The 21,826-nt window shown below is 42.7% G+C and overlaps 1 protein-coding gene across 2 annotated transcripts; it reads right to left on the bottom strand.

The window, feature by feature from the left end:
• Window positions 1–7,008: 7,008 nt before the first annotated feature.
• LOC311182896 (serpin B13-like) lies at window positions 7,009–20,505 on the bottom strand (the record flags this gene model as incomplete). 2 transcript variants are annotated; one of them, XM_084252023.1, is made up of 7 exons in its annotated part: window positions 7,009–7,413; window positions 8,301–8,456; window positions 8,665–8,807; window positions 10,102–10,219; window positions 10,612–10,740; window positions 19,755–19,811; window positions 20,332–20,505. In XM_084252023.1, 7 exons carry the CDS (start codon window positions 20,494–20,496, stop codon window positions 7,009–7,011), a joined length of 1,173 nt encoding a protein of 390 aa, XP_084108149.1. The 2 variants fall into 2 exon arrangements, with proteins under 2 accessions (XP_084108149.1, XP_084108148.1); XM_084252022.1 differs by having other exon boundaries at window positions 19,752–19,811; window positions 20,332–20,496.
• Between the last annotated feature and the right edge of the window lie 1,321 nt (window positions 20,506–21,826).

Below are 21,826 nucleotides of genomic sequence, written 5' to 3'. Positions count from 1 at the left end.
GGATGAAACACCTGGTAAAAATGAAAGGAAAGGATGGTCAGGTCCACTGAAGCGCCTGTGTGAGCTAAATTGCCATCTGAAGGCAGATACATCCAAGCTGGTCCAGCATCTGTCTTCATGCTTCAACTATTGATGTTAAGTTGGAGTAAAAATGATGGTGGAGGGCCTCCCCGGTGGTGCAGCGGTTGAGCGCTGGGTTGCGAGGCTGCCCGCGGCCTCTGCGGCGCCGGTTCGGTCCCCGGCTGCTCCCCGGCCATTGGAGGAGGGTCCCACGTGGCGCGCAGACCTCTCCTGCCGCCCGCTGCTCCCCTCAGCAGTGTGCTTCGGTCCTTCTGCCTGCTCTGCTCTCCGCTCTGGCTCTGGTGAATTCTCTCACCCTCCCGTGCTTCTGACTGTACCCAGTGCATGTGTAGACAAACAAACAAACAAACAAATAAATAAATAATGCCTCTATTTAAAAAAAAAAAAATGATGTGGAAAAAGTCAGAAGCTTGTATCATCTCCTGAAGGGAACGCTGTATCAGTTACTCTGATTATTAGTGGAATTAATCCATTTCCAAACCCTCCAAAAATGATGGGTATAATTATTAGACACGCCTGGGTGTTTATGTTGTAGATTCGATCATCTGCTAGCAGAGCCTCAAGTTGACCTAGTTCTGCGCTGATTAAAAAGTTTAAGGCAGTGCCTGCTATTCCAGCTCGAGTGCCAAATACCACGTAGAGTTCTGACATCTGTATGGTCTATTGAAAATAATCAACGGTTTAGGAACTTAGTTAGAAAGGAGAAGTAATAGACTGTAAATCTGAGAACAGCGGTTGAGCCTCTTGTGACCAGATCCTGTGGTGAAATGCAGATTAAGGAAGCACCTTCAATCTTGCAGGAGCCTCTCCTGCCCTCTTCTCCCTATCAGTGGGGGTAGATTGAAGCCAGGTGACTGGGTTATTCAGCCACTAACCAGAATTTGCTGGGATGGAATTCACCCCTCCAGTAAGGATTTAGTTTAATGAGTGTTTGATGTGCGTTCTGGCTGATGTGAGATAAAGTCTTGCAATCCTTAATTTCAGGAATTGAATAATGCTATTGCCTAGCCTTTGAGGATTCTTGATCTCTGTTAACCTAAATGCCTATTCCAATACTAGTAATACTAGTGTTAGTGGGAGATGCATGTTTGATATTACAATTGTGGGGCCTCCTCCTGGTCCACATGCCATCCTACCCTTGTCGCCATGTGTGGGGCCTCAGCTACAAGCTTGCCCGGTCTTGACAGCAGCAGAGGAGGAAGCAGGTCACGAAGCCCATGGGTGAGGAGCAGGGACAAGCCTTTATTATGAGGCAGCAAGAGATACACAGCTGGCAACAGGAGCAGGCCCAGGAGCGACAGCCCCCGTGGGCTCCTGCTGTTGCAACAGAGGCCCCATGCCCGGAGAAGGCCCAGTGAATGGCCAAGGAGAGTCCCCCCAACAGCAGCCCTATTAGCTTTTATATAATTTATAGACACAGCAGCACAGGGGCCAAGTTTAGGCCTAGTTTAAACAAGTATGTTTCGCACATGTGAGCCCTACGTCAAGGTTACATGTTATTTACTGCTTTCGATAAATGTGGGCTGCATCTCAAGGCTACTCAAGCTACTAGGCCACCCGTGCTGGAAGGTCATGGCAAAAATCAGTCTGAGAAAACTCCATGTTTTCCTGGGGGGTCTGACATGCCACCCATTCTCAGACTTCTCGCTGCACAAACTTTATGACATGCTTTTGTGAGGGTCCTTGGTGATGCATATGGAGCATTGCACCGGTAACCAACAACAATAATATAAACTACAAAATGCCACTAAGATGCAGGCAGTGCCCCTCCAAGACAGCCAGGGCGGCCTGCCAGCTGGGCGTCAGGGATGCCCAGTGGTTTCCGCAAAGGATCGCCTATAAGTGTTTTAACGCTTTGTTTTCTTGTCTAGGGTTGCCAAGCCTTGATTAACTCTTTTGTGCTTACTGGGGACATACACAGCATTTAGAACCCACCGTCAAGGGCTCAGTTTACTAGGGTATTGGTGCAAACCAACCTGGGAGCGAAAGATGAAGGGGTTACCTGTGCCTGCTGTGGTGAGTGTCTCCCTTCTGGCAGTACACAAGCTACGTTCTTGTCAGAAAACAGAATTGTGGTGGCAACAGCAGTCTCCCAGCCTGGGAGTATCGCATTCACTTTGCAAGGAGGCATCAGAGGGTTTTACATGCCACAAGAATGATTAACTCATGGGCCAAAATCAGGGCAAATGTCCCTTGTAAAACAGCCCTTTGAACAACAGTCTCTGCACAGGCTGTGTGCACTAGCAGGTGCCACTGCCCTTTTACCCAAGGCCTTATCTGTAGCTTAGCCTCCTGCCCCTAGAGGGCTACTAGGGCTACCCAGCACATCTGGGCAGTCCATATTGTTCCAGGCCATACCCAGTCCACCGTTTGTCGCTGGTCCACTGTTCAGGGTTGGAGGCAAAACATTGTCCTGACGCCCAGGCTTAAGCAAAATGTCCATAGTCTGTGCAGCAGGATGGGCCAGCAGCCCCGTTCGCTCCTTTTATTCAGAGTCCGTGACACCTCCCAGAAAGGTCGGCTCCACCCGCCTGTGTCCATGCGTGAGCACCGCTCACGTCCTTGTTTCAACAAGCCGTGGTGGTGTGCTATGATGTCGGGGGAGTGCGCCGCTCCAGGAACCTCCTCTCAACGCCCATGTCCTTAGCCCACAGTTGGTGGACTGTCCATCCATTCAGGCAATAGGTGGAAATCCACAAAGTCAGGCCTCTGTATACTGCCCAATGGTCGGTGCAAACCACCAAGGGGAGGGGTTTATCGAAAACATTTACATACAATGTTTAGAATTTACAGGGGTGCAAACCTTGTCTTATATCACAGAGTGTTGTCCCCGGGCGCACAGCCACAGCTGTCCACACAGCCGGCTGGCCCCACTGGAGTTAGTGTCCACCCCTCCTTCTACGGACTAGGGGCAGCCTGCACCATGCCCACTCCTAACTCTACTACAGTGCCTGAGGCCTTTTATGGCCTCCAGCAGTGGGTACTCTCTGGTGTCGGTCACTTGCCTAGGAATGGGCAGCTGGAGGGGTGGACACTCAGCACACCTGCACAACGCTGCCTCTACCACACATTTCCCAAGGTGAAACTCTCCAGCCATGGTCTGTAAACAGAGCACAGATGCACCTGATAGATTTAAATCAAAATATGAGAATAATGAACACAAACAATAATGTCTGAAGATTCTTATTTCAAGACTCTTATTTCAAGAAGAGAATTTTTTAGGCTGCACTGAAAAGCAAGACCCAATGTAATAATGAGCCCAGCTCCGACTTTGAGTGCTGACAGCCCTCTAGTTCCACCCTTCTCTTCCTCTGCCCACACCTGGGTTAGCTGGTAAGAATGTCCTTGCACGCCCTCTCTTGGCACCCACAGGAAGCGCCAACCAAGCAAGCCAGGACCCAGCACGTAGGCTCACTCCCCCTACAGCCAAGGCCATCCTGCCACTGGAGCCAGGTTCCCTGCCATGCTCACCCCAGAAAGCCTCAGACTACTACAAATGGAGCAACCATATGAGCCAGCCATCCCACTCCTAGGAATCTACCCAAAGGACACAAAAACTTTAATTCACAATGATACCTGCACCCCTATGTTTATTGCAGCATGATTCACAATAGGTAAGATATTTTGGCTGTTTCCAAAATGCCCAAAAATAGAGGGCTGAGTCAAGGAGATGTGGTCTAGCTACACAATGGAATACTATTCAGCAATCAAAAAAGATAAACGTATCCCATTCACAGCAACGTGGATGGAGCTGGAAGGGATTATGTTCAATGAAATAAGCCAGAAGGAAAAAGAAAAATATCGGATATTCTCACTTATAGCAGGAATGTAGGGGAACCAAATAAGGGACCAAGAAAAAAATAAGTATAATAAGTTAAAAAAACAAAATAAACAGGCAACTATTAACCAGAGACACTCTGTAGGGGAGGGAGAGGGAGAGGATCAAAACAGAGGCGAGAAGAGCAACAAGGGACTTTGGTGATGGTGCACAGGTTGGGTATTGGGGATTTGTGGGGATTACACCTCAGAGGAGAAAACAAACATTGTGCGAAAAGGGAGAACATTGTAAAATATATCTAAAATAAAAAATAAATATATACGGGCACCTTCCTGGTGGTGCAAGGGGTTAAAACACAACCTATGAAGCAATCTGCAGCCACTGCAGCACGAGTTTGATGCCCGGCCAGGGAGAAACCCACCTGGCACGGCAGACCTCTCCTGTCTCGCCCGCTGCTCCTCTCAGCAGTGTACTTCGGTCCTTCTGCCTGTTCTGTTTCCCCACTCCGACTCTGGTGAATCCTCTCACCCCCATGCCTCTGACTGTACCCCAGTGCTGGTATAAATAAATAAATCTTTAAATAAATAAATACATATATATGAGTAATAAAGATATTCATACTTTCTTGCTGCCTCAGCAGCCTCAAAGTTCAAATCAATTCTCCCCCTGTGGAGTGAGGAAAGCCCATTTTACCTCCATGGAATCAACACAAACACACTTTTTTTTTCCCCCAACATTCTTAAAGGTAACATTGGCTAACAACAGTGTATGTGATTCAGGGGTACAGGTTCACACCTCTAGGTGTATGTCATCACACCACAGTCAGAACCAAAGCACCAACAACTCTCTGCCATTTTCCCCCACCTTCGCCCTCCATAGCCTCAATTCTGAGATCACATTTCTAGGGGTTTTTTTGGTTTGGTTTGGTGTGTTCCTTTCTTTTGTTTCTTTATAATCTACATATGAGTAAAATCATCTAGTATTTGTCTTTCTCCTTCTGACTGATTTTGCTTAGTATCATCCCTTCCTGTTCCACCCATGTTGTCATAAATGGCAAGATTTCCTCTTTTTTTTATAACTAATAGAAGGACACATTTAGTTAAATGACAGGATGAACAAAGAGAAAGCATGCCAGCCCTTGCCATATGAAAAGCTGAATGGTTACGTTACTATACCTATAAGCCTCAAGATAGGACTGTTCTGAGGGACGGAGAAGTATTGGCAGGTGATAGACACACAGTGGAAGAACAGAAGAACAGAAACAGCCCCTCACATATATGTGTGTGTGTTTGTGTGTGTGTATACATATATGTAGATATAGATATAGATATAGATATATAAATGAAGTTTCCAAGGTAATTGATTCATGGGGTAAGGAGGGTCTCTTTGCCAAATGATGCAGAGATCATTGGATGTCCACATAAAAAACAATGAACCCCAACCCTTCACAGTTTAATTCAAAATAAATCATGTATCTAAAATGTAAATGCTAATGCCATGAAAGGTCTAGAAAAAAAATAGCAAAAGTCTTTGCAAACTTAAAAAAGGCAGAGAATGCTTAAATAAGACAGAAAAAAAAACTACGAAAGAAAAAAATTAATATAAAATATTAATATAATATATAAAACTGCTCTTAAAATATAAAACTGCTTTTCAATGATGCCATCCAGACAGGCAATCTTGATAGATGACAGAATTTTTATTCAGAATTATTAAAAATAATTACAGGTCCATAATAAGAAAATAAACAATCTAATTACTATGGGCAAAATGCTTCACACAAGGTGATTTGGTTAATATCCGCTGGAAAAAAATAACTCATTATTCATAAGGGAAATGCAGGAATTCAAACCACAGTGGGGACCACCCACAAACCCATGACAACAGCCATAACAAAGATCAGCCATGTCAACCATTGGTGTAGACACAGAGCATCTGGGAAGCTCATACATTGCTCATAGGAGTGGAACACAGTAAACCACTTAGAACATATTGGCAGGTTTTTACCATTTTAAGCATATACAATATGACCTAGCAGTTTTAGTCCTAGACGCCTACCCAGAAAAAATGAAAACACGTCCATGCAAAGACTTAGGCACAAAAAAGTGCTTATTATCATGAAGAAGAGTAGCCAAACGCTGGCAGAGACACAAATGCCCATCAACGGGTGAAGAGATGAACAAAACGTGGCTTCTCCATACAATAGAACACTATTTGTCAATAGAAAGTAATGGACCAGGACTCATGGATGACTGTCAAAAACAGCTAAGTCAATAAAAGTACTGAGCCAAAGAAGCCAGACACAGAATACAACATGTTAGGTAAATCCATTCAGATGAAACTCTGGAAATGCTAAGTCTGCTCTGTAGTGACTGGAGGTGGGTCAGCATTTGCTTGGACCAGAGTTGAATTGGGGTGGTTGACGAACCGCCAGCCAGGGCACCTTAGAGGGATGAAAATGTCCTGTATCTTGGATGTGCTGGCATTTTCCCAGAGGCATTCATTTATCAAAACTCATCAAGTTCTAGGCTTCAACTGAGTGTATTTCACCTTACGATCACATCTATTTCACAATATCAAAATGCTTATTCCACTGACAATGGATCATATATTTCAAAAAAGATGAGACTCTAAGACTCTCTCTGCCTGGCATATTGCTCCACTTTGTTCTTGTCTTAGAGTTTCAATTTATGTTAAGCTAATGTGCTTCTAAATTCTCTTTCCTATGGACACTTTGCCAAACTGTTGCATAAGAAAGAAAAAAGTAACACGTGAGTTAATTGTTTTATTTTACCAGTGTATTTATAATATGCCAAACTATTAGAACTGGAGAGACTTCCCAAAATCACTAGTCTGTGGTCTCATTTGTGCACAAAACTGCAACAAGACTCATATATTTTCAGAAGAAATCAACAGGAGATTATTTTTAAAAAAAACAAACTTTGATTTAATTTACTTTATGCATTACAAAAGGACATTTTGCATTCAAGGAAAATTGTAAACACACGATGACAGTCGTGAGGGCATCGATCTGGGTGGTAAAACTGGAATGCAAAGACAACAAAGGTTAAGGAGCGGGCTGTCCCCACCACTGCGTGAACAGCCAGCCCTGGCACAGGTGCTGGTTCTCTGCCAAGGCAACTGCTGGGCTAAGGAGATGAAAATCGGCCAAAGAAGAGGATGCTGTCGGAGTCGTTCTGTCTGATGAAGAACAGGAAGGGGTGACTGCAGTGGAAACTTTCATCACCGAGGGCTGATGTGACCGCAAAGTCCACGCCTGTGCCTGCTGTGGCCTCCGTGCCTTCCTCGTTCACCACCACGAAGGACTTGTGCAGGAACTTCTGAGCGTGCAGCCCCGAGTAGGAGCGTGTGCCCGAACTGTCCACGCCCGACTCCGGGAAGACGCCCTCCATCCCCAGCACCGCCAGGACGGCCTCTAGGTCGTAACTGTCCTCCACTTCAAACCGGGGCAGGTGCAAACTCACGCTTCTCTCCTCCATGTGCCCTGGGCTAGTCCACTCTACTAACTTCTCAGGAGAGAGTTTATCTATGATCTATTAAGAAGGAGAAAGGAAGACTGGCATGGTTATCGATAAAAATGTCATTTCTTATTCTATCAATCTAACACAGTTCATATTTTACTATTCCCTCTAGTCTTTTTTTTGGTAAGATTTATTTACTTATGCATACAAGAGCTGGGCTGCAGGCCAGAGGTGTGGGGGGTGAGAGGATTCAGCAGAGACAGAGTGCGAAACAGAACAGGCAAATGTACTGAAATACTCTGCTGAGGGGAGCAGCGGGCCAGACAGAAGAGGTCTGCTGTGCCATGTGAGCAGCTCCCTGGCCAGAAATGGAACTTGTGCTGCAGAGGCTGTGGATAGCTTCACAGTGCTGTGCTTAACCCCTTGTGCCACCAGGGAGGCCCCCCTGGTATAAGATATAATTTTATATGTAATAAATTATACAGAATAAATATATCATAACCAATATAATTCATATTATACTATATAATATTAAAATATAGAATATATATTTCTATAGCTGCCATCATAGTGTATGTCCATTTTACGTGTTTTAATGTAAGCTTTTTTATACTACTGCATCTCTCTCCTAAATATCTTCAAACTGATATTTCCATCAAGTTGGTAAATTTTATCTGCCATTCACGCATTGATTTAAATTGATTTAAATTCCAGAAGGGTCCTAAGGACTCCGGGTGATAATGATGTATGCTCACAGTACATCAGTTACAACATATGTACCCTCAAGTGAAAAATGTTGTTTATGGGGGAGGCTGTGTACGTGGGGGCAGGAGGTATGTGGGAAGTCTCTATACCTTCCTGTCAATCTTGCTATAAATCTTGCTATAAATAGGTAGGGCCCTTAAAATTGATTTAAATTCCAGAAGTGAAAGCAAAATAGAGGGAAAACAGGGCCTTACCTTCTCCAGCCCATCTATGTCATTGGGCAGCAACACAAACATGCTCAGGTTGTTATTTTTATATGGAATCCCTAGAATCTTGGCTTGAAGATCCTCCAGGAAAGTAAAGCGAAAGGAATCACGCTGTGTCATCATCGGCACAGATTTACTCGTAGTCTGCAACAGATTCAGAGGGCCCACGAAGTCAAAAGAGGGGTAAGACAACCCAGGCAGCTCACTAAAATACGAGCTCAACCTGCAATAATGCTAAAGGTCAGACCTCAGAATCCGCATCGGCTCCCTCGCATGTACATTTGCTCAAATAAGAGTCTAGACTTTACATTCCGCGTGTAAGCACACCACATAAATAAACGAAGGGCCATACCTTATTCAGCCAAAATTCCTCCTCCTTGGTATTTTCTTTCTTAAACTCCCTGTCCCATTGCCCTTTAAAATAAACTATGTTCACCACCACCAGCTTGGTGGAGTTGCTTATAGAGCCATCTGAAAACAGGTCCTTGATTTTTTCTGCAAACGAACAACAACAACAAAATTGGCCCTTCTTCAAAATTACAAGTGCTATGCATGGCAGATACAACACGTGGCCTTGACTGATCACTTAAATCTCAGCCAGGTCTGCACCGGAAGAACTAAGCAATCAGAGGAGGGTCTCCCTTTGTCCATCACATATTTATCCCACTGGGGAACTTGTGGTGTGATGGCCGGGAAGCAGGCACTGGGTTCAGATTGCCTGTTAGCAGCCAGGTTTGCCTTTAATCAGCTGACAGTTTTGGGCAAGTTATTTAAGCAATCTGTGCCTCTGCGTCCACATCTGCCTCACAGGATGTTAAAAGAAGAGCTGATTTGATGTGTGTAAAGCACTTAGATCCGTCTCTGGTTCCTAATAAGCTCTGGACAGGTGGTAGCGATTATTCTTTTTGCACATCAATACAGAAGCCACCCAGATTTAGAGATTTCTTATTTTATTGAAAAAGGAATGATGTTTTTTTATTTCTGCTTTAGCATAGCCCGGATTCAACCCACCCTTTGATAGACTCTCTTTTAGCCTGCTTTTTGATTTTTATTTCCTTTGGACTAAATATAAATGGAAATGTGCTTTATGATATAATAGATGTATCCCCCAAAACTGGTATAAAAATATATTGTGAAACTCTAAAAAGAATGTATCAGTCATCACGTCCAAAGTGTGTTTCCACATTAACATTCCTCTCGGTAGTTCTCGGGCATTTGGGTCATAGCAGGGATGTGGGGAAGTCAAGGCAAGGGTCAAGTTCTCCACTGCGGAGGGACTGAGGGTTGTCATCAGCCCCACCCGGCTCTCCAGGGGAGACAAGTCTCTGACAGCCTGTGCTGTAGGAACAAGGCAGGTCTTGATCCGAGAACTGCATGCTTCTCACTTAGACAAAGAGAGGAGAAACCCCCTATAACACTTTCACTATGGACCCAGCCTCCATCAAAAAGCCTCTGATATAAAGAAGATGTGAACCCAAGACAGACATGAGCCCAGTTTCAGGAGCCCCAAAGATGATCGTGACACACAGCCACGTGAAATAATCCTGCACTGACTATTTCCGTGGAATTTGCTCCCTCCCTGACCCCACTGGCTCTTCTCAGAGACCCACTGCTGAGACCCTCCCGCCCTCTGCAGTACCTTCTCCCACCTCTCGAGCCCAGCCCTGCTCTTCCATCTCAAGCCCCCCAGATGTGTGCACCCCAGCATGCACGCAGTGTCAAGCACAGGCTTCACTCACAGCGGGGACTCAGAAGCGTGTTTACTGTGAACGACCCAGTGATACTCTACCGTTGGTTTGGCTTTCCACCCAGGAGTTAATCTTCTTTCGACTTTCATCCGCTGCATTGACAAAGTCAACTGTCTCCATAGAAGCATGGTAATATTTCTCAACATAATCTAAGTATTTCTTTAAGAGAAGCAGGGAAGGAAGAGCAAGAGCTTAAAATTTTGATTTATTCACTGCCAACAACTCTAAGTAAATTTATCTGCACATTAAAATGACTAATGTTGTAAGCAGGGATTTTTAGATCCAAGGCAAATCACTTTGAGAACTTTTATGAACACTTTTATGCAGGTACAATAAGGTTAAGGCAAAAGTGAGATTCAGACCGCCAGGGTTAAAAAGTAGTTCCCTAAGGCCTGGCTGTCTGGAGAGCAGGAGGGAAGCACCCCTAGTGATGGGGGCTGAGCCAGCTGTCCTCTGAGGCTGCTGGCCCCCAGCACCCACCCAGGTGGCCTCCCGGGCCATCTGACGTGTGTGAATAGTACTCACAATGTGGCGAGCACACCAAAACTTACTTGAAGGAAGAGGTAAGTCTTTTCTCCAAAGAGCCTATTGGCTATTTTCAGTTCATAATCATTTGTGGGTTGGCTTATCTCACTCAAAACTTTTTGGAATTGGTGATGCAGCTCTTCCGTCTTCTCAATCTACAAAATTGAGACCAACCTCAATGAGTTATCGTGGCAAAAGCAACCCTAGATTCTTCTCCATGAGGACTGCTGGGTTTTCCCTCAGTTTGGCGGCCTTTATAGGGTGGCCCACCAGTCTGGTGTGGCCCCTGATGGCAGGTGGCCTTTATGCAAATCCTATGATAATGTCACAATAATCTCAGCTCCCCAAAGAAACTCGCTCCTCCAGCCTAGTACTACAGATTTTGCTTTTCTGGGTTGAGTTGAATTTTTATCTCAAATGCAATTGCCCACTAAGTGTTTCAAATGCTTGCTTTGACTTCCCACAAGACTTAGTACTAAAGAAAGTAGAGGAGCTCCTGAATGATTCTCATTGTCTAAAGTGGGCAATTTTAATTCCAGACACGGATAAGAAAAGTGACTCCATTTGTAAACCCATCAGTATTCTGAGTGAGGACTGAGGAGGGAGCACTCCTTGAGAGAGAGCTGCCCCAACACATGTCCCTAAAATAAGGAGCAACTCTGGCCACCGCCTGTCCAGTGATATCTGGCTGCTTCCATTCACACCCGGTACAAGGGAGAAGCCTTGCAATTGGGAACTAAAGAGCATATTCCTGATGGTGAGGCAACTAGAAAGGCTTCTTTCTCTTGGATATGAAGCCTATGTGTTTTTATTTTGTTTTGTTTCTTTATTTCATTACTGGTTACTCAATGCCTAGAGTAGTATCTGGCACACAGAAAATAGTTGATTCTTGTGGGTAATTAATGAAACTTGGGGCCTCCCTGGTGGCACAAGAGGTTAAGCACAGTACTACAGAGGTATCCACAGCCTCTGCAGCACAAGTTCGATCCCTGGCTGGCCAGGGAGCTACCCACATGGCGCAGCAGACCTCTCCTGTCTCACCCACTGTTCCCCTTAGCAGTGTATTTCAGTGGATCTGCCTGTTCTGTTCCCCACTCTGTCTCTGGTGAATCCTCTCACATCCCACACCTCTGGCCTGTACCCCAGTTATTGTATGCATGAATAAATAAATCTTTAAAAAAGTTAATGAAACTTGAATGACATCCAAGTTGAAAATGTAAATGTATGTAAAATGTAAAATATCTGAGGCTGAATTTGACTTTGTCTCCCTCCTTGCTACGATGAGCCTTTAAAAGACTAGTGATGGTTCTGTGGCTACTCAGGTTTCCAGCGATGTGGCATGAATGGCCATATTAAAGCCTTTTTCTAGAATTGATGGAAAGTATGAATTTTTATATTTAGGAAATACAGTAAATCAGCATTGGTAAATAAAAGAAATCCATACCTAGATGCATTGTAGTAAAATTCAGGAACAACAAAAACAAACAACAAACTTAAATGCAGCCAGACAAAGATCACCCACCAAGAAATAATCAAATAAACCAACTCCTTAACACCAACATGAGGCATAGAGCGGGGGCTGGTATCTTCAAAGAGTTGAGAGAAAATATCAACATTGAATTCAATGAGCAGACACTCATTTAAGAACAAAGGCAAATACAAACTGACCTCATCTACCAGGTATACATCTTTAATAGAGAAGTTTCCCAGGAATGACGCCAGCAAGATGGCCTAATAAGAAGCCCCAGACCATTCCTTCTCTGGAAACACTGACTTAGCAACACTACAAGGATAAAATGGCTTTGTAATAAATTTGGAAACCAGTTGGTATTTTCTGTACCCCAAATGAGCGTGAAACCCAGTAAGAAAATCCATGACACTCACTCACCAATTACTCCCCACACACAACATGGTGCCACTAGGAGAAAACTCCCAACACCTAACTTCTTCCTGAGCAGAGAAGCAGAAGTGCAAAATACATGCCCCACGCTCTGCCTTTTCCACAGGCTGAGGGATTGGCTTCGTAGTGCCTGACTCTAAGAGCTCACAAGAACCGGCATCAGGTGGGCCAAAGAGAACAAAGGTTAACTCATAGCAGGAATTTAGAAAACCTAAATAAGGGACCAGGAAAAAGACTATTTATAATAAAGTAAAAATCAAAATCAACAAGCAACTATAAACCAGAGACACACTGGGGTGGGGGGGTGGAGAGTAGGATCAAAACAAGGGGGTGGGAATTGTTTGGGGACTATAATCAAGATGAAAATGCATACATTGTGCTAAAATGAAAAATGATATAAAAAATATATAAAATAAAATAAAAATGCTCAAAAAAATACATGCACCATGGTGCAGTACCACAAATAGACGCCAGGGAGAGCACGAGGCTAGAAACCAGTAAACCTTTTCAGTTGTATTCCCTGCGCAAGATGATCCATTCCCAGAAAAGATTTAGGATTAGATCTGCAGAATCTCTAGTCAGGCTGATGGGAAAAAATTCTTTCCATATTAAACCAAACCTAAAAGACTGGGAGAAGCAGCTGATTTTCCAAATGCCAAAGCCCCAACAAATGATAACAAGGTATACAAGAAACAGGAAAACGTGGTCTAATCAAGGGAACAAATAAAATCAGCAACAACCTAACTTTCCATCTCAGAGGAGTAGAAAAAGAACAAACTAAGCCAAAAGTGAGCAGAACAAGAGGAATAAAAAAGATTTGAGCAGAAATAAATAAAATATAGCATAAAAAAATAGAAAATAATCAACAAGGAATTGAAGTTTTTTTTAAGAAAATCAACAAAAATGATCAATCCTTAATTAGATTAAAGGGAAAAAAACATATGACTTAAATAAAATTATAAATAAAGGAGACACTATAACTGATGTCATGGAAATAAAAAAGGCATATGAGACTGCTATGAACAATTGTATACCAAAAAAAAATAGATAACCTGAAAAAAAGGATAAATTTCAAGTAATATACAACCTACCAAAACTAAATGATGAACAAATTTAAACTCTAAACAGATGTAACCAAAATAATATTTAATCAATAAAAGAAACCTCTAACAAGGTCCAGAACTAGATAGTGTCACTAGAAAATTCTACAGAACTTTAAGGAAGAATTAATACCAATCCACTTCAAAGACTTCCAAAAATTGAAGAGAACATTCTCAAACACATTCAATATGGCCAGAAGTATTCTGATACCAAAACCAGACAAAAACATAAGAAAATTGTAGCTCAATATCCTGATGAATATTGATTCAAAAAAATCCCAACAAAATTCAATAACACATTAAAAACCAAACATAAAGTGACCCTGGGATGATAACATCCCAGGATCTTTATTTTTTAATTTTTATTTGAAAGGTAACTGCAGCCCATGTTTCATTGAAATTTTCATAATTTCAAACCAAATTCAATCACACATTAAAAAGATCATATACCACCACAAAGTAGGATTTATACCTGCAACAGAAGTTCAATATATAAAACTTAGTCAATATAATATGTTGCATCAACAAAATGAAAGACAAATTGATAAGACCATCACAAGGATATACAAAAACATTTGACAAAATGTTTGAACTAGAAACAGAAGAAACCTGCCTCAATATCATAAAAGTCATGCACGAAAAGCCCACAGCTAACATCACACTGACTGCTGAAAAGCTGAAAACTCCTCCTCTAAGTTCAAGCTGACTTTTGCCATGACTACTCAGCCAATTCAGCACAAACTGGAAATCTTAGCCAGAGTAACTAGAAAGAAAACAAAATCTAATGAAAGCTGTGCACAAAGGACATTCTAAAACATTACTGAGAGATGTTATAGATAACTTAATTAAATGGATCAATGTATCATTTTTGAAGATTGGGAAATTTTAACATTATAAATATGTCAGTTCTCCCAAAGTTGATTTACAGATTCAATGTAATCAAAATAAAAAATCTTAATGGGATTTCTTTGAAATTGACAAACCGACTCTAAAATGAATGTACACATACATGTACTCAAATGCAAGGAATAGATAATGGTGATTTGAAAAGAACAAAACTGAAGTCTTATATTACCAGATTCTTACACCTATAATATAACCCATAGGATTAAGACAGTAGTATTAGCACAAGCAGTGCAAAGCAGACCACTGGAATGGACCAGATTTCAGAAATAGATATATATTTATAGATCACTTGATTTAGAACACAGGTGCCGCTTCCGGCAATGAATTTCAGTAGATGGTACAAAAATTTCAGTAAATGGAATGAAGATAACATAGGACACCATCTTCATGACTTTATGGTAGGAAAAGATTTCGTAAACAGGACACAAGACACTAATCTTAACAGAAAATTTTGATAAGTTGGACTTGATTAAAATTATGAACTTTTGTTCATCAAGGAACATCACAACAGGGTGAAAAAAATCAAACAACAGAGTGAAAGAAGATATTTCTATTACCTATAACTGACAAACATTTCATATCTATATTATATAAAGAACTATTACTCATCAATAAGAAAAAGATAGATAACCCAAGGGAAAGAGTATGCATTAAAGAATTTATGGCATGGTATAAAAGAGATCTCCAAAGAATAATAGGCATATGAAAGGTACTCACCAAAGAAATGCAAATTAAAATCACAATATACTGCTCTACATACATTGAAAATTATCATTTTTTAAGGACAATACCAAAAGTTGTTAACAGTACAGTCACTGGAACTGTCATCCACTGTTGGTGGGTTGCAAAAGAGTACAACCATTTTGGAAAAAACTATATGGCAGTTATCTACCAGAGCTGAGTATGCTGCCTATGGTCCAGCAACTCCACTCCTGGAAAATACCCAAGAGAAATAAATTCATGTTTGCAAGAAAAGATATGTGCAATAATGTTCACACTGACTTGATTCCAAATAGTCCAAATTAAAACAAACTAAATATTTATCCATAGGAAAATGAACAAATGTATTATGACATGATTATATATGGGAGTATTCATAGCAACAAAAATTAACTATTAATACACCCAAAACATGGATCAATATCACAGACATGTTGCAGACATTTTAGCCTTTCTCCCTCATGAATACTCCCCCAGATAAGTACCTGCTTCTCCCCAGTTCAGGGAGGTGGCCTTCGAGATGGCCTTGAGCTATGGACTTCCACCAACTCTTGTCTCTCAAGTTTTGGTTTTCAAGGGTGAACAGCCAGACCCAGGCTCCAGTCACAGATACAGAGAACAGAGCGGTGGCTGCCAGAACAGGTTTAGTAGGTGGTTAAAAGGCCCAAACACCCAGTTTTTAAGTAAATAAGCAATGGGCCTGTTCTGTACAGCATGGTGACACCCCACCCCCCCACAGTTCATACTGTATGCAACATTTGAAAGTTACTAAGACAATGAACCTTAAAAGTTCTCATTATAACAAAAAAACTGTTACCAAGTCCTATTCAATATATAATTTTTAAAAATTCCGAGAAAGTCGATTATCCCACAAATGCAAATACAGCTTGTTAATGTAATTCACTGCTTTAACAGATAAAAATAATCATATTGTCACCAATAAGTACAGAAAAAATATGTGTATGTGGGTTTGTATCTTACATGAATGAATATGGATGACTGGAAATTGTGAGACCTAAAGGATTTTAAGTCACCCTTTCTTGTTTCAACTGTGTGAAATGGACTTGTTTGCACTGCTGAGAGGGAAAATATTGGTATCATTCCTTTGGCAAAAAATTTAGTAACATTTAATGAAGTTGAACATGCATACACCCTACCTCCCAGCTACATGCTATTGGCCAGAGCTGTCACATGGAATGTAATATGGAATCATGCAACCCAAAGATGGGAGGCACATATATAATCTTAAATTGTCTAATAACTACATTCTTAGAAATATAAAGAAACAGGGCCTCCCTGGTGGTGCAGGCATTAAGCTCAGCACTGTGAAGCTGTCCACTGCCCCTGCAGTGAGGGTTCGATCCCAGCCGGCCAGCGAGATACCCACATGGTGTGGCAGACCTCTCCTGTCTCGCCCACTGCTCCCCTCAGCAGTGTATTTCAGTCAACCTGCCTGTTCTGCTCCCTATTCTGTCTCTGGTGAATCCTTTCACCCTCTCACACATCTGGTCTATATCCCAATTCTTGTGTAAATAAAGAGTTTTAAAAAAAAGAAATACAAAGAAACATATGAAGTCAAGTTGAGCATATGTTTCATCAAACAGAATATATCTAGAACATCATCATTTCAACATAAAACTCTAATAAATAATAGTATGTAATAGTCATATGTATTATATAATAAGTATTATATATTCTTTCAAGAAAAACAACAAAAATTCATGAGATCTTTTACATAAAATATAATTTAAAAAATACATATTTTTTTCTCTGCCCCCAGTTCCTGATATAGAACTCCCCAAACCCTTGTAATTTCCTGAGTGATAGGGATGCTAGAAGTATCTTCTGAATTTGTTTGGTTGTTTATTTTAGCATCTTTTGTTTTAATCATTGCTCTTGGACTCCAGTTCTTGACACAATATCCTAAATCCCTTAGATTTTCCAGAGTGATAGGAGCATCTTTTGTTCTAATGAATCAACTCTTGCTGGACTCCTGAGTAACTGCAAGACAAGGGTTAGTCACCAGAAAAACCAAACCACAAGCAGAATTTGGGATTTCCAGTCCACCCCCCACCCTCCAGGGACAGGAAAGAGACTGAAGATTGAGACTGAAGATTGATCTTGCCTGTGTGATGGAGCGCTATAAAGAGTCTGGATGCTGGCTTTGGAGAGCTTCTAGGTTGCTGAGCACATCTGCGTCAGTGGAGGACGGTACACCCCAAATTCCAGGGGACAGAGCTTCTCCTTTGCGATCCCACCCTCTGTACCCTGTCCATTTGTACCTTTCACAGTAAACCTCTAACCATAAGTAAAGTGTGTCCTGGGCTCTGTCAGCCAGGATGGCAAAATACCACACATCAGAAGGGGGTCATGAGATCCTCTGGTGTGCAGCCAAGTGGGACAGAAGTGTGGGAACCCACTTCTTGCAACTGGCATCTGAAGTGGGGAAAGTCCTGCGGGACGGAGCCCTCATCCTGTGGGTCTGCCTGACTCTGGGCAGTCAGTGTCGGAATTGCTTAAGGAGAGGAGACAGCCATAGCTGGTGTCAGAAGAGCTGTGAGTAGAAAAACGATTTTCTTTTAACAATATTTTCATACTAAGTTTTTCAAATCCAGTGTGTATTTGACACTCGCAGCACATTTCAGTTTGAACTGGATATATTTTAAGACTCTATAGCCACTGGGATGGCTGCCACGTTAGGTAGTTCAGGGTTAGAGAGATTCTCATCCATGTAAACTACTAAGGCTTAAATAAGGAGGGTCACTTTTTTTGTAATGGGGAGGAAAAAGAAAAGGAGGGACAGAGGGAAGGAGAAAAGAACACTCCATCCGAAGGCTAAATGGATTAATAGTTGAAAAAATGAATTAACTAGAGCTGCAAGTATCCACCTAAAATAGATTAATCTTGTAAGTACGATTTTGGACCAAAAATTAATCAGGTTGTAAATAATAATATCAAGGCAGATACTACATGATATGAAATAATCTATATATGGGAATACAAACACCAAATGTAGGATCATGAACTTTTTCCAAGAGAGGAAATGTACTCAAGGAAAATATTGGGGTGTTAGTTGACTTGGTAACAATGTATTTCTTACAGTGGAAAAGAGGGTTAAAGGGTATTCAGAATTACAGAATTGCATTATTCCTTATACCTTTTGTACATAATGTTTTAAGAGTTTTATCTTCAGTATTTTATATTTTTGTTGAGGCAGCACTGATCTATAACATAATACAGGCTCCAGATGTAAAGCATTATAATTCCACACATGTATATGCTACATCATGATCCCAACAAGAGTCTGTACATCCTACATTATAAATACCACCAACAGTCTAATTTCCATCCAGCCACAACATCAAGGCTCAAAATATTCTGAATTTACATGATAAACACACCGCTGGCCTGTCTCTGAACAAATCATATGCCATCCACAGAGAAGACTCTGGAGCAGATGGCCTGTGGCTATGTCCTGGTCCTGAGGGCCTTAGAATCTGTCGTTCTGTTCTTCACACCACTGTGACTCCCCAAAAACTGTTGAGGAGCGGACAGAGCTGCTATGCAATGCAGAAATGTATGCATCATGACCTGCACCAAGCTGAATTCAAACCTCACCCCAGTCCCCAAGCCAGGAGTGGGGTGTCCCTCCAAGGGGGCATGCTATATCCAGCCACACACAGATGCCCTCCCACCACGCTTGAGGGAACGTGCTGTGAAGGACAACCATGTTCCTTGATGGAGTGGACAGTGGAGCAGCTACAGGACCCAGCCTTGCTGTTCAAACTATAAGGAAATTTGACTCTTCTTGGGCAGTTCAACCACCCAGACAACCTGGCCACATGGGGTTGTGAGAGGAACAACTCGTGACATCAGCTATGACTTCATGAGAGTCTAGGAATGGGCTCTGATGACGTCATTGTCGGCGCACCCTTCCTGAGATACAGTCAGAATCTGTGAGCTTCGCCCCTCTCTGGTGTTTGCGCCCTCTCCTGGGATGGAGGAATGAACACCACAGTGCTGGAGCTCAAGAGACCCCAGGAAGGCCCTGGTCCTGTGCCGATGTTTCTTTCAATAAAACATCAGCAGGGGGATTTCAAATTCAAATAGAATATAATAATAATACCACCTCCTGCTACCCAACACCCCCAGGTGAGTACAGCATGTCCAGACACCCTACTGGACACTTCACATAGGGGCAAAGAAGACGAATCCCTTGCCCACAGGAGCACGGCTGCTCAGTGACCGAGCCAGGCCTGGAACCCAACTCTATTAAACTCCAAAACCCATTCACCTTGCTCTCGGGCTTTCTCCATCAAGGAGCCTTTCCCAGGATACGTCTTAGTCTGTTGTGCATTGACATTAAGGTCTCTTCTGAGCATGAAAGGTTTGTTATTGCTGCATGTTCCTAGCAACATTATTTGACAGCAGGGATTACTGTGGCTTGTAAGGGAGTGTCAGGCGTTACCTGTTCTATGCACTTCCCCAGGGAGTCCACATCTAGAAAGCAGCCATACTGCAGGTGCAGGACGTGTCTCGCCTCCTCTTTCTCTTCAGTTTTGATTCTTGTGTTCTTTGTGTCTTTTTCAGAGCAAAGCATCTGCGAGGGACAGAAAGCACTATAGAGAAAACCTCAGCCCCATCAGCAGGGGACCGTGAGTGCTTGTTGAGGACAGGTGCGTGGTGCGCAGGTAACAGCCCTTTCTGGGCAAAGTCATGAAGGAGCCTATTTGCCCCCTGATGAACTCGGAGGCGCCAGCCTTGGCTCATCCATTCCTGTGTTCATCTCTGATGTGTCATTTCCACCCTCCTGGGGATTAAGCAACTTCTCCCAATCAATTTTGTCCTTCATGCCCCCTCTTTAACTACGAGGTCAAAGGCTTATGACAAGGCCACTCACCCAGCCCCCAAGCCAAAGAATTTCGAGCGCCAGGGAACAGACGGCATATGGTGGCATTGCAGAGGAAGGAGGGCTTCTTGACAGACCTGAAATCTCTCCGTCTTCACATGCTGTCTCTATTTCCTGGCCCACAGGCCGAAAGGAGCATGTTTCTGAGGGGACGCCGGTGTGCTACCCCAGAGACCCGTCTGTGGCTGCAAAGCCACGGAATCCCACCTACCTTCTGTAACGGGGTGGTGGTGGCTCCTTGGGCCCCAAGGAGGAGCATGCCGGCCGCAGTGGACATGCCAACAGGAGAAAAGAAGATGTTACCATCCTTTATTTTATTCAGCTCTTTGAAAAGTTCAAGGCCAAACCGAGTATATGCTGAGCCGGGCGAATCCATGGTAAGTCCAGCGAGCTGTAAAACAGCAGCAACAACCAAAACCAGTGAGCACTTTTCACTCAGTGGAATTATTTGATGTCACGAGGACTCTTTCCCCTTTTCTTCCACATTGTCCAGAAAATGGGCCTTTTCACCCCCTGCATGAAGAGTCACTCTTGCCTGTTCTCACCCCTGCCCTTGACAGCCACCTGGCAGCTCGCAGTGACTCTCAGCTCTCGCGGCCCCAGGGAGCAGGGTTTTATTCTCAGATGGTTTTATTCTCTCGTTCTCTGTCAGAACCTGCCTGCATCCGCCTCCACTGCCTCCTCCCTGTGCCGTGCTCCTCCGGGCAGGCCCAGCCCCTGTCCTCCTAGGTCTGGCCTGTCCAGCTTCTGGGCCCAACCAGGCAAGGGGTGGACTAGGAATCCCCAGCACCCTCGGGTCTGCACAAGGTCCTGCCATCCAGACTTGACAACGGTAAGTGCGTTCTCTAAATAGTTTCTATTTCTTCATTCAAATCCAGGGCAGAGAGAGTGGCGGGAGAGATTAATTCTCTGCTTTTAAGACAATTCATCTTTAATTGCATGAAAATTTGATGCTGGGCTAAATTTTCCCTAAAGGGCAATAATATGTTTCTAACCCTTGATTATCAAGCAGAGAAGAGAGGGTTTTCTTATACCTACTTTTCTAGAGTGTTTTAGGGTACAGTGGGTTCCTATTACTCTTGTTACATCACAGAAAAGTTAATGTTTCAAGAGCAACTCAAATTCACCAAAATGAAACCAACAAAACATTTTAGAGTTTCTTCATCACCAGCTATGTTACAACTAATCAATAAAGCCTTCAAGGAAAAATCCTAAAAGAATTCAATCACCGCAGATTAGACACATTTTGAAAGTATATACAGGTAGAGGATTTTTACTATCAAAGTCCCAACCATTTTGTTTGAACAGTTTGCTGGTCAAGCTTCCTTTTCAACCTCATGTTTTCTTACAGAAGTTCCTTGCAGGTTAATTTAGAAATAAAATGAATTTATTCACTGTCAAACAAGATGAAGGAAATACTGGCATGGCTATACAATCACTAAATTAAAGAAAACCACCCTCAGGAAAGTTATGCACTATGCAAGGATAGTGCAAGTATTTCTTTCAATCAATAAACATCAGTGTTCTCAACACACAGAAATCTTACGCTGAAACTGAAGGAAGAACTTACCTAACTTTTGGAGAGACAGAGGTGGCTGGGCAGGGAACCAGGGAGCAGGTGTAAAATGAGGAGCTGAGATCTTTAATTTATAGCTCCTGTCTGCCTCTCCCTAGTCATTATAGTTTGCATTTCCGGTGAAACAACT

The sequence above is a fragment of the Talpa europaea genome, assembly GCF_964194135.1.
Source record: "Talpa europaea genome assembly, chromosome: 13".
Classification (NCBI taxonomy): Eukaryota; Metazoa; Chordata; class Mammalia; order Eulipotyphla; family Talpidae; genus Talpa; species Talpa europaea.
The sequence above is the reverse complement of the archived record's forward strand: the minus strand, read 5'-3'. Positions and strand labels throughout refer to the sequence as shown.